This window comes from Xyrauchen texanus, chromosome 8 (genome assembly GCF_025860055.1).
Source record: "Xyrauchen texanus isolate HMW12.3.18 chromosome 8, RBS_HiC_50CHRs, whole genome shotgun sequence".
Lineage (NCBI taxonomy): Eukaryota > Metazoa > Chordata > Actinopteri > Cypriniformes > Catostomidae > Xyrauchen > Xyrauchen texanus.
This window is the reverse complement of record NC_068283.1, coordinates 23,987,387-24,002,348: the sequence shown is the minus strand read 5'-3', so window position 1 is coordinate 24,002,348 and position 14,962 is coordinate 23,987,387. Positions and strand designations below refer to the sequence as shown.

The 14,962-nt window shown below is 40.1% G+C and overlaps 1 protein-coding gene across 1 annotated transcript in view; it reads right to left on the bottom strand.

The window, feature by feature from the left end:
• Positions 1 to 14,962, bottom strand: part of cacna1aa (calcium channel, voltage-dependent, P/Q type, alpha 1A subunit, a) — a 123,340-nt gene that overhangs the window by 23,674 nt on the left and 84,704 nt on the right. Inside the window, exons 40-43 of the mRNA XM_052131564.1 lie at positions 13,247 to 13,343; positions 7,386 to 7,500; positions 6,597 to 6,704; positions 4,443 to 4,546 (exon numbers count right to left, since the gene is read on the bottom strand). Coding sequence (XP_051987524.1) covers positions 4,443 to 4,546; positions 6,597 to 6,704; positions 7,386 to 7,500; positions 13,247 to 13,343 — 424 coding nt within the window. The remainder of the gene's footprint in view (positions 1 to 4,442; positions 4,547 to 6,596; positions 6,705 to 7,385; positions 7,501 to 13,246; positions 13,344 to 14,962) is intronic.

Here is a 14,962-nt window from a genome sequence, read left to right as displayed (position 1 = left end):
AGGTACTTTTCTAAACAGTTTGTCTACATCAGCATCTTAGACATTTGACCCATAAAGCAACTAACTGGTACCACCAGCCAAAAATGACACCTTGAGATTGAAAATGGGTGAAAAAAAATCAACATAAAAAAAGACAAATTAAAATGTATGTAACGGGTTGGGGAGTTAAAGAATACATGTTACGAGATTACGTATTTGAAATACAAAATATAAGTAACTGTATTCCACTAGTTTCAATTTAAATCATTGGTATTTAGAATACAGTTACATTCAAAAAGTATTTTGATTACTGAAGAGATTACTTTGTATATTATTGTCATTTGTTTCATTTAATATTTAGTCCTTTCAGATGGAAAACATTTATACATATAAATGATGTGATCCAAAGAGCATTTGAACAGCGGTGAAACACTTTCTTATGATGTGTTACATTCAGATGAGCAGACAGAGAAGTAAGTTTGGAGCAGAAGAAATAGAAATAAACCTTGTGTCAATTGTCAGCTTTACGCTCAGCTAAAATACTATTTCTAGCCATTTTACATGCACATGTTACCAGACACAATCATATATTTTTTATCAAGAAAATTCACGTTAGATCATAATTTTTTTTTTCTAGTAAGATCTTTCGATCTTTTCGTCAAAAATCGTATTCTTGATGATAATTTTTGTATTGTTTTCCTGTAAAAATATACAAAAATCCTTAAAATAAGATCAATTTGATTGATCTGGTTTTAGAAACAACACTGCATAAGATATTTAGGTTTTTCAGAGAATGTATTTGTAACATGTGTATTTTGTCTTACTGTACTGGCAGAGTTTTTATCATCACAACAAGTGAAAAAAATCAACCAGTGCTGAAGAAGTAATCCAAAGTATTTAGAATACGTTATATACCTTGAGTAGTCAAATAAAATTTTACAGCATGTATTCAAAAGTAACCCTCCCAACCCTGTGTATGTAGTATGGAAAGGCAGGCTTAAGTAAAATCTCATGGCAGGAAGTATTAGTTGAATGAGTGCTGGTAAAGGAGATCATCTGTGAACAACAGGCACAGACCAACTTTTTTACTTCACCCTGCCAGTTTATGGATGAGTCAGGACATAATGCATATGTGGAAAAGCTTAACAAGTTCAATGATATCTGCAATAACTTCTACATCCACTTGAAACATCATGGGATAGATTCTATAAAACTGTTGAGTTTATGTTCAACTTTCATGTGGATGTATAGTCGTAGATCACAAAGCATTACAGATATGAGGCCCATGTTGCATTACACTCTGATATTCAAACAACTCTAATATTCAAACATCATCTATGAAAATATATTTACGACCAACTTGTGAAATTATAGTATGTTGCATTTGATTGCCAAGTAACAAACAACCATAAAAAAAGGGTCTCTTTCTGCAAACAAAAACACGGAGAATGCTGATAAATGGATAGTTCATCCAAAAAGGAAAATGTTCTCATCATTTACTCACCCTCAAGTTATCCTAGATGTTTTGACTTCTTCTTTCTTCTGCTGAACACATCCAAAGATTTTTAGAAGAATATTTCAGCTCTGCATGTCCATACAATGCAAGTGAATGTGTGCCAAAACTTTGAAGCTCCAAAAAGCACATAAGGCAGCATAAAAATAATCTATAAGACTCCAGTGGTTAAATGAATGTCTTATAAAGCAATCCAATTTTATTTCTGAGTTTCTATTTGCACCCTGGTGTAAACTGCATCTGCCACACAGGGCAGCTATTTGCACCCTAATAGTCTGGTGGAACCATACAAATATATGACAAACTAGACAATAGGTGTCACTGCAGTGGCGTGGGGTTTAAAGACAGTGTGTGAATGTGTACTGTTTTTCTAGCGACCGTGGTTTGAATCTGCCTTTTGTCCCACTCTTTTTCTTATCCAATTTCCTGTTTCCACTCTTAATATTCCTTTAATACTACTTAAAATAATAGTAAAAAATTAATATAAATGGTGATTTCATCACAGTGATTTGGTCACAGTGAATGTCGAGGAGTGCAGAGAAGGGTTTGTTCTGTAGGCGGGGTCTGTCAATCGCACTCGTTCCCATAATTTTACTCCTGTGGCTCGGCATTGCTTGTATGTAGATTTCATCACTATTTTACTAATATATAAATAACCCAAGTTATTTGTTCTAAGGTAAGGTAAGTTTAGGTTTAGGGGTAGGGGTTAAGGTAGTGTCTGTGGGACTCTAAATAAACACAATAAACACACTGCAGTGATGCCCATATACTGTATGTTAGTATTTAAATACAGGTGCAAATAGTGTCTGACACTATTTGCTCCAGGCAGGGTGCAATTAGTTTCTACCATTATTTTCACCAGGGTTGGGGTGCAAATAAAATCTGCTACTATTTGCACTGGGGTTTAAATAGCATATACCATTATTTTTTTAGCACTAGGGTGCAAATAGAATCTGCCATTTTTTATTTTTTTGGGGGGGATGAGAACAGACCAAACACTTTTTTCACTATAAATCTTGACGTCAGCAGTCTCCTTGACGATCATAATTTCAAGCTGAATTACACTGCGTATAATGCCATCTAGCACTCTGTGCATGTGTTAAGCTTGAAATCATGATCGTGCGTAGACTGCAATAGCAAGATGTACAGTAAAAAAAAAAATAGATATGGATTAAACCACTGGAGTCAAATGGATTAATTTTATACTTCCTTTTCTGGAGCATTGTTTACTTGCACTGTATGGACCTACAGAGCTGAAATATTCTTCTAATAACCTTTGTGTTCTGTAGAATTAAGAAAGTCATTGTGACGAGGATGAGGGTGTGGTAGCTCAATCAGTGGGAGAGGGATAAAGGAGGAGACCGGGCCGCCAGAGAGAGATCGAGAGAGAGAGATGCACACGGCCAACAGAAAGGAGGAAGAGCATGCTGTCCGGGAGAACTTGCTGCTGCCGTCCATCAGGAGGCGGAGGGGCTGTTTCCGTCCACCAAGAGGTGGAGGAGCCGCTGCCATCTGCCAGGAAGCAGAGGAGCCGTTGCCATCCACCAAGGGACGGAGGTCCCGCTGCCGTCTGCCGGGAGGTGGAGGAAACGCTGCTGTCCGCCAGGGGATGGAGGAGCCTCTGCTGGCCGCCAGAAGACCAGCTGGCAATGAAATGGCCGAAGAGGGAACTCCGGAGAGGATGCACACCCGGCACGGAGTTGCCCAATCAGTGGAAGAGGGATAAAGGAGTGTAACAGTTCGGGAAAGGAGGACGCGGGAACCACATTAACAATCAACAAATCTTTAATTAGACAGAACATCAGTGTGCCGGGTGCGTTTCTCTCTCTCTCTATCTGGCGTCCTTTTATCCCTTTCCCGCTGATTGGCAACTCATCCCCGGGCGTGCATCCTCTCGGCCAGGCCACACCTTCATGCCATCCCAGATGTACACATCTGGGATGGCATGAAGGTGAGTAAGGGATGAGAGAATTTACATTTTTGGGTGAACAATACTTTAACAGTTGTTGAACTGCTGGGATTACTTTACAGTAGGACACACATTAATAATTTGTCCCTTAGAAGAATGAATGGAAATAATTAAACCAGCCCATCAGACATACTGAAATATTAAGCAACCTACTGCGAGTGGCTTTCAATAGAAACCCACTTTATAAATAAGGGATTAATTAAATCAATAATTTTGTCGTTAATTATGAATTTAGAGGTTTATCTGGTAGAAAGCACTCATGCTCTGCATCGTAAAAACACTTTAAGTGGCAGCATCTTAAAAGATGTTTAAAATTATACCACTTAAAAGATGTTATTTCAATGTTTAAAACTTTGGGTTATGGTTTTAAGCCCAGATCTTAGCAAGAGAAGAGTTGTGAGATTAGATGTTCACCCTAATGCACTGAAATATAGTCCTACAGGTAGCGCATCCAGCATTGTGGCAGGATTTAATTGATGTCATGCTGAGTTTGTGTGGTGTATTCCTTAAATTGTGATGTATTACAGGGAAAAAGATTTGGAGAAATTAAGTGCACTGTATTTTAATTATCATTATTAATTGAGCTAGAGAAGGAGTCGTCATAGATGAGTACTAACTGAAGAAACAACTAAAATGACTTTAAATTCACAAATCAAGTATTAATGGGCTTAGATGACATTTTACTTTATTCCTGGTCTCAAATGTCAACAAATTCATTGTACAATCAACTCAGTCCTGAAAACCAGTGTAAGATGAGGGGAGTATTTGGGAAACTTGTTTGGTACCACTAGTAGCATAGAAATTACACGCTTCGCCTTTAATTCATTCGTCAGCTATTTTGCCATAGGCATGCAAACTATATGCTGTGCATGTCAGCCTCAGAGTACAAATGTCTCTACACAGCAAACTCAGCAGTTTGACGTGTTTGTCACAGCTCACTGCGGACTGAGTGGAGAAGAGAGGGTGAGACAAAGTACATACCTGCTCATCGTGGACTGCTTGTGCCCTTTTGGCTTTACTTTGCCGATAGTACTCCATGATCATCATGGCAGCATAGATCTTTCCCACTGTCAGGTCTGTCGCTGCTGAGAAAAGGACAAGTTACCCTGCACGATTAGATAAGGTGAGATGGACCCTGAGCGAGGTGGATGGGAGTGAGGACGGACCATGCACACGACAAACGGATATGCACAAACTCTCATGCACACATCAAGAGTGTCGAATTGACACAAAAAGAGCCAATGGTCTTTTCACAAGCAGATTGATAAAAAAGTTAAAAGCTGGTCTTTTACACACTATATTATCAATTATTTTTAATACTCTCTTTAATACTGTATGGATTAATGGCCATAACCTCATCTATATAATTTGTTTAAATTTAACTTCAGATGCTCAGATGCATCATGCTTGCCATTTTCCATTTTTTCATACAAATCAGAAAGCAAACTACAGCATAATATATGCAAACAAAGCCTTAGAATGTAACCGTGTAAACCTGTCGCGGCAGTTTTGTGAGGTGAGATTACTAAAGAGTAACTTCAGACTAGGTTTACATGCCATGCTTAGTGGTGTTTTTAAGCCATGGTCACCACCTCTGTATAGGTTCTGCACAGAACAACGAAGATAGAATTAGCATCAAACAATACAGTTCTGAATTGTTACATGCTTAGTGCAAACTCAACTTAAACATTCTGCATATAACTAGCATCATGGTTTTGCCAAAAACATTTTCACCTATTATTATATCATGCTATTTTACCATGATACTTAGCGTTTAACATGTTTTTGACATGTCTCACACAAGCAAGCTAGCACATACATCTCATGGGTAGCATATTATTGATGCAATAAAATATTTATTAAATAACACTGTTTTATGTACATATTGTCAGGAATCTGATAAACCCCTGGAGTGAAAAGACATCTATAGAGTGTTGATCTATAGTAAAGCACCCCCTGATCTCAGGCACAGTGAGCTGGGAGTTTTTTGTATCAGTAATACATTTGTTGTATAATTGTTTCATTAAACTTAACTACATTCTAAATGTCCATTTCCAGTCTTTGAATCACTGTATACATAGTTTTATTGCACGGCGCTCTGCAATACTAGATTCTGATTGCTCTGATTTACTGCTTCTCGGATCACTCTGCAATCTCTACAAGTAAGATAATAAAATTATTTTATCCCAAATCAATTTTTAATATCCACTTATTTATTTATTTAATAATGAGGAGTCAGATGTTCATTTTCACAAAGTAAACATCAAACAGAACTTAGATGCAAACCGCAAACAGCTGTTCAGCTATTTATTTATTCCCATATAATTACATAATTTCAATATTTTATGTCCGTTTATATATTTATTTTCATAGTAGTTGTGTAATAAGCAGGATAATGTACAGTCAGCCAGTTGATATTAAATGATACAAGATCAGATCCTGCTCACCCTTTTGAGGTTTATTTTGAGATAAACGACTGACTGTACGTTATCGCTTACATATAGACCTCGTTTCCACCTGGTATTAAGATGCGTATCGGATGATCCGATCACATGTGGTCAGGTGAGACACATCACTGTTTACACTTGGTCACTCAAATGCATCTCATATAACCTCTTGGGATCGGATTTGGAGGGGAGGGACTCATGAAGACATACATCAATCACTGTCAGTGTGATACTGCATGATAATAAACCGCAACAAAGTCGGAAAAGACATAGTTTTGCCACATCTCCATGGATAGTGTAGGCCTGGAATTTATTTAAACATTTGCCCAGTTTGCTCAACATTATTTATGTGGGAATGTTTGCCCCACTACCTAATTTGCAGAATTGCTGAAGTAAATCAGGTTCTAACACAACGCAGCCAATTCGTGCAAGTAAACACTTTTTTGTCGCGCTTTCAGTGGGTACAATTAATTCTCAGTGAATTCCCCCCTCTGTGATCAGTTTTAATGTGTGGTATATCTAGAAGGTTCTAGTGTTCTAAAGTGACTCTACAGTGAGGGTTAGATAATGTGAGTGTAGGCCTAGATCATCAGGGGGTGCTGAGCAGTGAGTGGGCTGGCTGAGAGAAGCTGTCCTCGGGTGGTAAAAGAGAAATGTTTTGGACACACCAACCTCCTGGCTAACTTACACTTGTGGGGTGTCACCAGTAGATCCAGATTCTTCTGGGAGAGATTGGGCCATATCGCCATCATCTCCTTCCGTAGTTCAGCATCCATCTGGTGTTTATCTATACCTCCTACATATACAGTAATGGGTACATGTACACTCATATATACAAACATATTTCCACAAACAGAAACACAATTTTCAATAAGGTCTGAACAATGTGTAATTCAACTTTAGGTAAAAGTAATGTGCACATAATGTTCGTTACGTATCTAAACCACTTTAGGCAGAGATACTAAATGGCTGAAAGTATATGGACACCCTCTTTTGGCAATTTCAGTTACACCCATTTTAACATTATATATATTTTTTTAATATAGAAAAGGATGCTTTGTGTTTAAGGACTTGACTGGCCTGCGCAAAGCCCAGACCTGAACACCTTTGGGATTAATTTAATGTTGATTGGAGATCAGGCCTCATCACCCAACGCCATTGCCTAACCACACTGATGCTCTTGTGTCTGAATGGGAGCAAATCCCTGCAACCCTATCCTGTCCCAAAATCTATTAGAAATCCTTCCTGGAAGAGTGGAAGCTGTTAAAGCAGCAAAATGAGGACAAACTATTAATGCCAAAGGATTTGAAATTAAATGTTCAACAAGCACGTATGGGGGTGGTGTTTGGGTGTCCATGTCCTTTTGGCCATGTAGTGTACCATCCAGATAGATAAATATATAACAAATAAAACAGTTTAACATGGCAGCGGCATGCAAAGAAATATATGAGGTGAGTGGAAAAAAGGGAAGCCAAACCTTCACCACCCTTGGCGATCTTGATGTCCAGAGCGGTTCGGATTAAGGCCATAAGGGTGGAATTAAAGTGCACTGTGTTGTCATCAGCAACTGGCAGATCCATCCGCAATAGTCTCTGTAGGGGGCCAATCAAAACCAGTTAGAGAAGAGGGCCATTGAGATGTATGTGTGCTTTGAACCTCCAGGTCAGGTGTGCTTTAGGTGTTTGAGAGGGAAAGGGAGGGGAAGGTGGGAGGAAGTTTGAGGGTTAGCTCTGTGACCTTTGGTACTCAGTGCAAGAATTAATTTAGAGATGTCTAAGGGTCAGATTCAATAAACAGTTGCGCCACTTGTGTGCATGGCATTTCAGTGCAAAAACCTGCGTCTTACTCACTAACCACTCAAAATCTATTTTAGCAGGCGCAGTCAGCTCTGAAATTGTGCTGCGTCTTGAGTATTTAAATTAAGTCATTGTCATTCTTTTCCACGCAAACTCGCCTCCTTTTTATGTAAATTAGGCTCATTGTAGATGAGCAGTAGCAGTAATGAATCAAATAATCATCAAATGATGGAGAAAAGCATTATAACGTGTCGTCAAGTGCATATTCTGCACGTTTATGGGATGATCCAGATGTCAGGATCAAACTGATGCTGTACAGTCCTGGCAGGGTGTCAAATTCGGCAGTCTGCAGCATCCTTCACTATATAGCGTTCAGAATCGGTTGGACCTCAAGATCAGAATTGTGTTTGCTAATTACGTTTGGCAGTGATTTTGTGGACACATTTTCACAGTTGCCTTCTTTGCATAATTTCATTAGTGAATCATGTGCTAAACCAGCGCAGAGACTGCGTGCAAAAATGGCTGCAATTCAGTCTTAGTGAATCTGCCCCTAAGTGCGGTAATCATGACATAACAAGAGGGGCAGCCAGATTGTCGGATAGTGGTTTGCAGGAATGTCTGTTTTTGTGAATGTTAATGTTAAGTGATTCAGAAGTGTAGATCAGTGTTTCTCAAACTGGGGACAAAAATCTCACTGAAACCCATAGTAAGTGATACAGAGCCAAATCAGTAAATACATGTGGCGAGGGGCGTGGTCGTGTGTCGGTCTGCGGGAGAGAGAGAGATGAAAAAACAAAACACTTCCTCGCCAGTTTTCCGATACGCCTTAGCTTGTTCCTCGGCCACTCCTCCACCATCTAACGGATGACAGCCACACCTCTCCGGGTGGATCGGGGGCAGTCATCCAGCCCCTGGCGGACAGAACGCCCTGCCGCGTTCTGTCCGCCAGGGGCTGGATGACAGAAGGGGTCTCCAGAAGGGGTCTCCTCCGCCCCTGGCAGCAGTTCTCCCACTCCAGGCGGTCGGCAGCGAGCCCCTCCCCGCTCGCAGTCAGCGGTCTTAGACCCCGCCGCGTTTCAGCGGCTGGTAGGGGACTCCTCCGCCCCTGGCAGCGGCCCTGACCACTCCAGGCGGTCGGTTAGGAGCCCCTTCTCCCCTCGCGGTCGGCGGTCATCCTCCGCTTCCAGGCGGCCGGGCTCCACGTCCCTCAACAGATGGCCGCGGCTGCTCCGTTGGGGTTGAAGGTAGTGGCGAGAACTTTACTACGGCGTATCCCTCCTCTTTCCCAGGTTTCGGCACCAGTGTAACGTAGTTCGATGGAAAGGAGGAGGCAAAAACTGGCTTGATAATTTAAATAATAGTTTAATATAAAACTGAGATATAAAAGACAAACACACATGACGGACATGTCCGTAAACGATCTCTCTCTCCCACAGACCGACACACGACCACGCCCCCACGCCACAATACACTGTAAAACTGTTCACTTCATGTCACTGACTATAGGTAAATATGAATGAAAAGCTCACAAGTTCCACCAGGACTCTTTCAGAGATTCATCAGCATGCATTTTAAACAGGCTAGCCAAACTCAAACTTAAAGTCAGAGAAACTCTGGTCTAGATGTCAATGAATCTGTGAGACTGCATGTACTACAAATCCAATTTGTATATCCTATCCAATCAAATTTGTTTTTACATCCCATCTGCATCTGAGCAAGTCAAAGAGCTTTTCCGGGAGGAGGTTCACAGGTTCAACACAAACCAGTGGATGACCTAATAGTTCAAAACAATGGATGTTGTCTAAACATCACTGTTTTAAAGTATAATTCATTTTGCACTGATCTGGGGAAAGACCATACTCAAAGACATACAAAGTCATGATTGCATTGCACAGGGTTAAATATTACCTTGCACAATTGTGACCGTTTGGCTTTCTCTTATTACCCTCTGCTATGCAATCAACCACGTTACCCGAAGTTTCCCCCTCCCACTCCATCCCAGAACACCCCCCTTTCCCATTTTCCCAGCATGCAGTCACATGCATCACAGGACAAGCAACAGAGCAGCCAACACTGAAAGCATTATCTAGTTGGTTCATTTCAGCTCATTCATTTTGGTTTAGTAGTGGTTGCTGTCATTGAGACTCAATCATAGATGGGCTACTGGATAAAACAAGTGCTCGATCCAGATTCTCTGGTCTCTCAATGCAAAAAGATGGGTGCAGGCTATTGGTTTAGGTTAGAGCAGCATTCTCCATAAAAAAAAGGGGATGGCTTTGTAAGTTATTGTTGTAAAGAGGATGAGCTAGTAACAGTGAGGATTCGGCTTCCTACTGCGCAATTAAGCTGGAGGGAAATACTTTAATGTTAAAGATGGGAAGGATAAAAGCAGTGGGCTGACAGAGAGGAAACTACATGAAGGAAGATCAGAGGGCAAAGAAGAATGAAACACAAAATAAAGCTAAGGACCAAAGGAGAAAATATAAGAAAAGTAAGCTCTACCATGCCCTAATGTGTTACAGGGAGAATTGGGGTGAATGCAATGGTTGTGGTGACTGTATATTCCACTGAGGACACAGGGTGAAAAAACAAACCCCATAAGAGAGGAAGTGACATAAGCAGAACAGGGAATGTGGGTTAGGGTTCTTCGGTTGGAGAACACCAAAATTAAATACCAAATAACTCATTGTATATTCACTCTCATGTTGTTCCATACCCAGAATGTTCCTACTGCTTTTTTACATATAAAGTAAGTGAATGGTGACTAGGGTCTTGCAAGCTCCAAAAAGCACAATGAAAGCAGCTTAAAATTGGTCCATACAATTCATGCGCTACATTCCAAGTCTTCTGAAGCCACATGATAGCTTTGTGTGAGGAAAATAAATTTAAGTCACTTAACTAAAAATCTTCTCCAACGCAGCTCCAAAATGTAATTTGCATTTGCACATCTTCAAATTTGGAGCATTTAAATGTGTCACACCAGGTTTGACATGAACTATGCCAAACATTGGCTCACAGAACTATGCCAAACATTGGTCTTGTAGCTGATCCTAACAAATCGAATCTAAATATGAGAATATTCAGATCATATGAATGAAATTTTAGATACACAGTGGAAGATTTTTTTAATTAATAACGACATGCATATAACTTTGCTTCTCACACAAAGCTATTGTATGGCTTCAGAAGACTTGGAATATAGCACACAAGTTGTATGGACTACTTTTATGATACTTGTCATTCTTAGAGCTTGATATTTCTTTGTCACCATTCACTTTCATTGTAAGGAAAATATAGCCAGAAAAGAAAGTAATTCATAAGGGTTTGGAACAAAATGAGGGTGAGTAGTACATGAAAAAAATAATTTTCATTTTTGGGTGAACTGTCCCTTTAACAATGGGAGGTTAACTGTTGGTCTGGCATTAACACCAGAAAAACAGGCAGGGTAAAAGGAAGTTTACAGCAGTGGACATCACTGAACACTCTGTGTAGATCAAGACATTTTACTTGACAAAAAAATAAAATAAAATGATGGGTAGGCAGAGGCAGGGCAGAAGAAAGAGAAAATAGGTCAGCTCAGAGAGTTGTTGAGAGAAATTATGGAGAAACTGTGATGTGGTCTAATTAAGGGCACTGATCTCTTTTTCTGCTCTTTTTGAATGTTTAATCAGTCTGAGATATAAGCTGACTGAAGGGTGAAATGTTAGTGTACAGTTGCAGACAGACAGAGGCAGTTAGAGAGGAAGAAAGAGAAAGAAAAATATAAAAGTAATCACAAAAAGGGGGAGGAGTGTCCCTACATGTGGGAGGGGCCAGTGGCATTGGAGGCAGAACATGCGGATGATTGGCAGAATGTAAACAGGAGGGACTGGAAACAGATTAGAACTGCATTGACAGAAGAAACTGAAGTGGGAAAATAATTATCATCACAATTCATGTAAAAAAAATAACTCTATTTGAGAGGAAGCTGTATTTTGTTCTATTGTTGTGCCTTAACACTACCCAATAATTACATGTGTGTTGTTGCATGTGTGTGTGAGTTTGTGCATATGTGTGTACAAACAAAAAGAGAGAGACAAAGAGCTGGTCCAAAGAGGAAAGAGTCCCTAAGAGAGCGGCATCTACAGAGCTGAGGGACTTGGAGGACTGAAGTCCTGCAGACCTTCCAACCACTGCTGCACACACACAAGTGGGCATGTTTGTGAGAGTGTATATGTGTATGTGATTATATGATATACTGCAAGCAAATGTGTTTCAATTGTATCATGCTATCATGAAACTTCTGAATTCTTTGATTCATCACTGCTGTACATTAAAGCATAAGCATTTTGCTTTAATGTAAACATATCATTAATAATGTAGACCATAAAGAACCAATCTGTAACTTTTAACTGTAACTACCTACACTTTTCATCTTTTGTAATTTTCAAACACCTGGACTTTAAGCTATATGAGTGTGTAACAGAGGTGTCAGTGTGTTTATGGTGTTTATGGTATTTGTGTATGTCTTCATACGGTGCAAAAGTGCTGAGAAGGTTTGTCCATTCCCGCTTCCTTGTGGATGAGCCCGCCTGAGTCTAATACCCTCAAACACGACCCTGCCACCAGAATCACAATAGCGGCCTCCGTCAGATAACGAAGGAGGAAAAGAAGGAGTGGAAATAAAAAGAAAAACACCAACAGTACGGACACAACGCTGGCCGCTCGGAGGCCCTCTACCTTGTAGGCAACCTGTGCAGGGCACTTCTTCCCCAGGCCTAACGGAGGAGACATGTGCCTGAGCATCTCATACATATCCCTGTAACTGATTCTGCCACTGGGCAACCAAACAAAATCAAACAAAATGTGCATGGGGGAGGGAGAAAGAGAAGAGAAGAAGAAAAGGAGTAAATAAAAAAGAAGTGATTGGGAAGTTGAGAGAGGGGGAGGGGTTGGAGGAGAACAGAACAGAACAACAGAAGGTTATTTGGTTGGAGGAATGGAGTGGTTTGGTAAACTAGGCTGCCTTAGAATGATGATCAGTTTATCTGGGGGTTAAGGGTCGTGGAGGTGGTGGTGGTGGTGGTGGGGGTTGTGCTAAAACAATGTTCTATGCAAATAGGGGAGTGGGTTGCATAGAAGAGCACGGGGTTTTAGAACAGGCAAAAAGTCCCACTGCTGACAGGGCGTTATAATGAATTTTATGTCAATGCAGTCTCTGTCCCCCTCCACCCAGAACAATGCACACTACCATACCAGCTAGGCCTAGTCGTGCCTCAACAGCAAGCAAACAAAACATCAAAGATGGTTGATTTTTTTTTTCTTTTTGGCTTTCATTTTAGTTTATTTTCTCTTTTACTTGTTTCATACAAACTAGTACAGTACATATCATGCTCCTGTAAGTGTTGGCATTGTCCTGCACATTCTCATTGTCATATCAGAATGCAAGTAGAAATGGTGAGAGTACAAAAACATTACTGAAAAGAAAAGCAGAGAAGGTAAGCGACATTCATTGCATTCTGGATGCTAGCAGGTAATATTAATTTTTAAGTGGAAGTCAAACCTTGCAGGCCACCCTATGAGGACATTTCTTGCCTAAGCCCAGAGGGGGGTCGATAACTCGCAATAAACTGTACATATCCTTATAATGAATGCGCCCGCTGTAAGAAGAATACAGGGAAGTTAGAGAACACAACTCAGAACAGAGACATTGGCAGGATGAAGAGCACAAAAACAGGAAGAGAACCACACAATCACACACAAAGCATTTTCTTATTTGCTCATCGCCCGTTTATGTTGCCAAAATTCGTTGGCTGCAGCTGGACTAGGCCTGGTCATTTCACATACCTCAATTTGACTGTTCTTCACCAGTCTCTATTTCTCTTCTGATTATCTCCTTTCTCTCATTACTTCCTTGTTTCCTGTTCACTTCCTTTCTGTTCACTCCTTATTCCTTCCTTCCTTCCTTCTGTTCATTATTTCCTCCTTCCTGTTCAGTCCTTCATTTATTTTTTGCTTCCTGTTCGTATGTTACTTTATTTCTTCATTCCTGATCCTTCTTTCACGTTCTTTTGTTCCTGGATTACTTGCTTTCTATGCCTTCCTTCCTTCCTTTCTTCCTTCCATCATCCATCCATCCATCCATCCATCCATCCATCCATCCATCCATCCATCCATCCATCCATCCATCCATCCATCCATCCATCCATCCATCCATCCATCCATCCATCCTTTCTTCTTTGATTAATTTCTATCTATCTGTTCTTTTATTTCTTCTTTCCTATTCACTGCTTCCTTTATTTCTTCCTTTCAGTGCCTTTCTTCCTTCATTATTTCATTCCTTTATATATTCCTTTCCTTCCATTCATTCCTTGCTTAATTTCTTCCTTCCCTCCTGTTCCTTATTTCATTTAATTCTTCCATTTTGTGCCTTCCTTCCTTTCTTGCTTGCTTCTTTTTGCAACCTTCCTTTCTTCCTGTTTTTTCTCTCCTTTATTTGTTCATTTCTGTGCCTGCCATACTTCTTCCTTCCTTCCTTCCTTCCTTCCTTTATTTCTTAGTGACTGTTTGACTTTTTTTTTTTACAAATAAAATATGTCCCTGGTCCCTAGTTGCTTTCATTCTTCATCTTCTCAGAATACATCCTTCAGTAAAAAAGCTTTAATTCTACTGAACTAATATTTAGTCCTTCAATGTCCTCTCTGAATATCTGATTTATTCTCTATTTCCCACCTAAGTTGTTGTCTAATGCACAATATTAGGGTGACAGGCACTGGAATGCAGATACCATGAAACTTAGCATGTTCAGTAGAAAGAAGGGGGGCTGGCACAGTAAGTTTTGTTTGCAGTATACAGTATTCCAGAGTGGGAGGACTGGGACTCACAGAGGAGAACATAGGAGGGTTTGGGGGGATTAATGGATTCTTCCAGCGCTGAGAAGCTCAAATCCATGATCCCGTTCTCTCAGCTGGTGCTGTGGTACTATTCACTCTGTTTGATCCAAGGTAGGAAACTTTGAAGCCAGGCTCTGTACATTTAAGATTGTGCCACAGGCCATGGCTGTATATTGATGTCAAAAAAAGAAGAGCTCCAGTCGAACACATAAGAGAAGGCCAATGTGTTCTGTTATATAGGACTGATGCTTTATTTACATGTGTGAAAATGTATGAATAGATACATACAGTTAAAAGATAAATCACACTGGCCTTTCACACAAAAAAGGGTTTGTATTTTGCCTTTTAAAAGAGTGTGTCCAGTAAATTTGTGAACTAAAAAACAT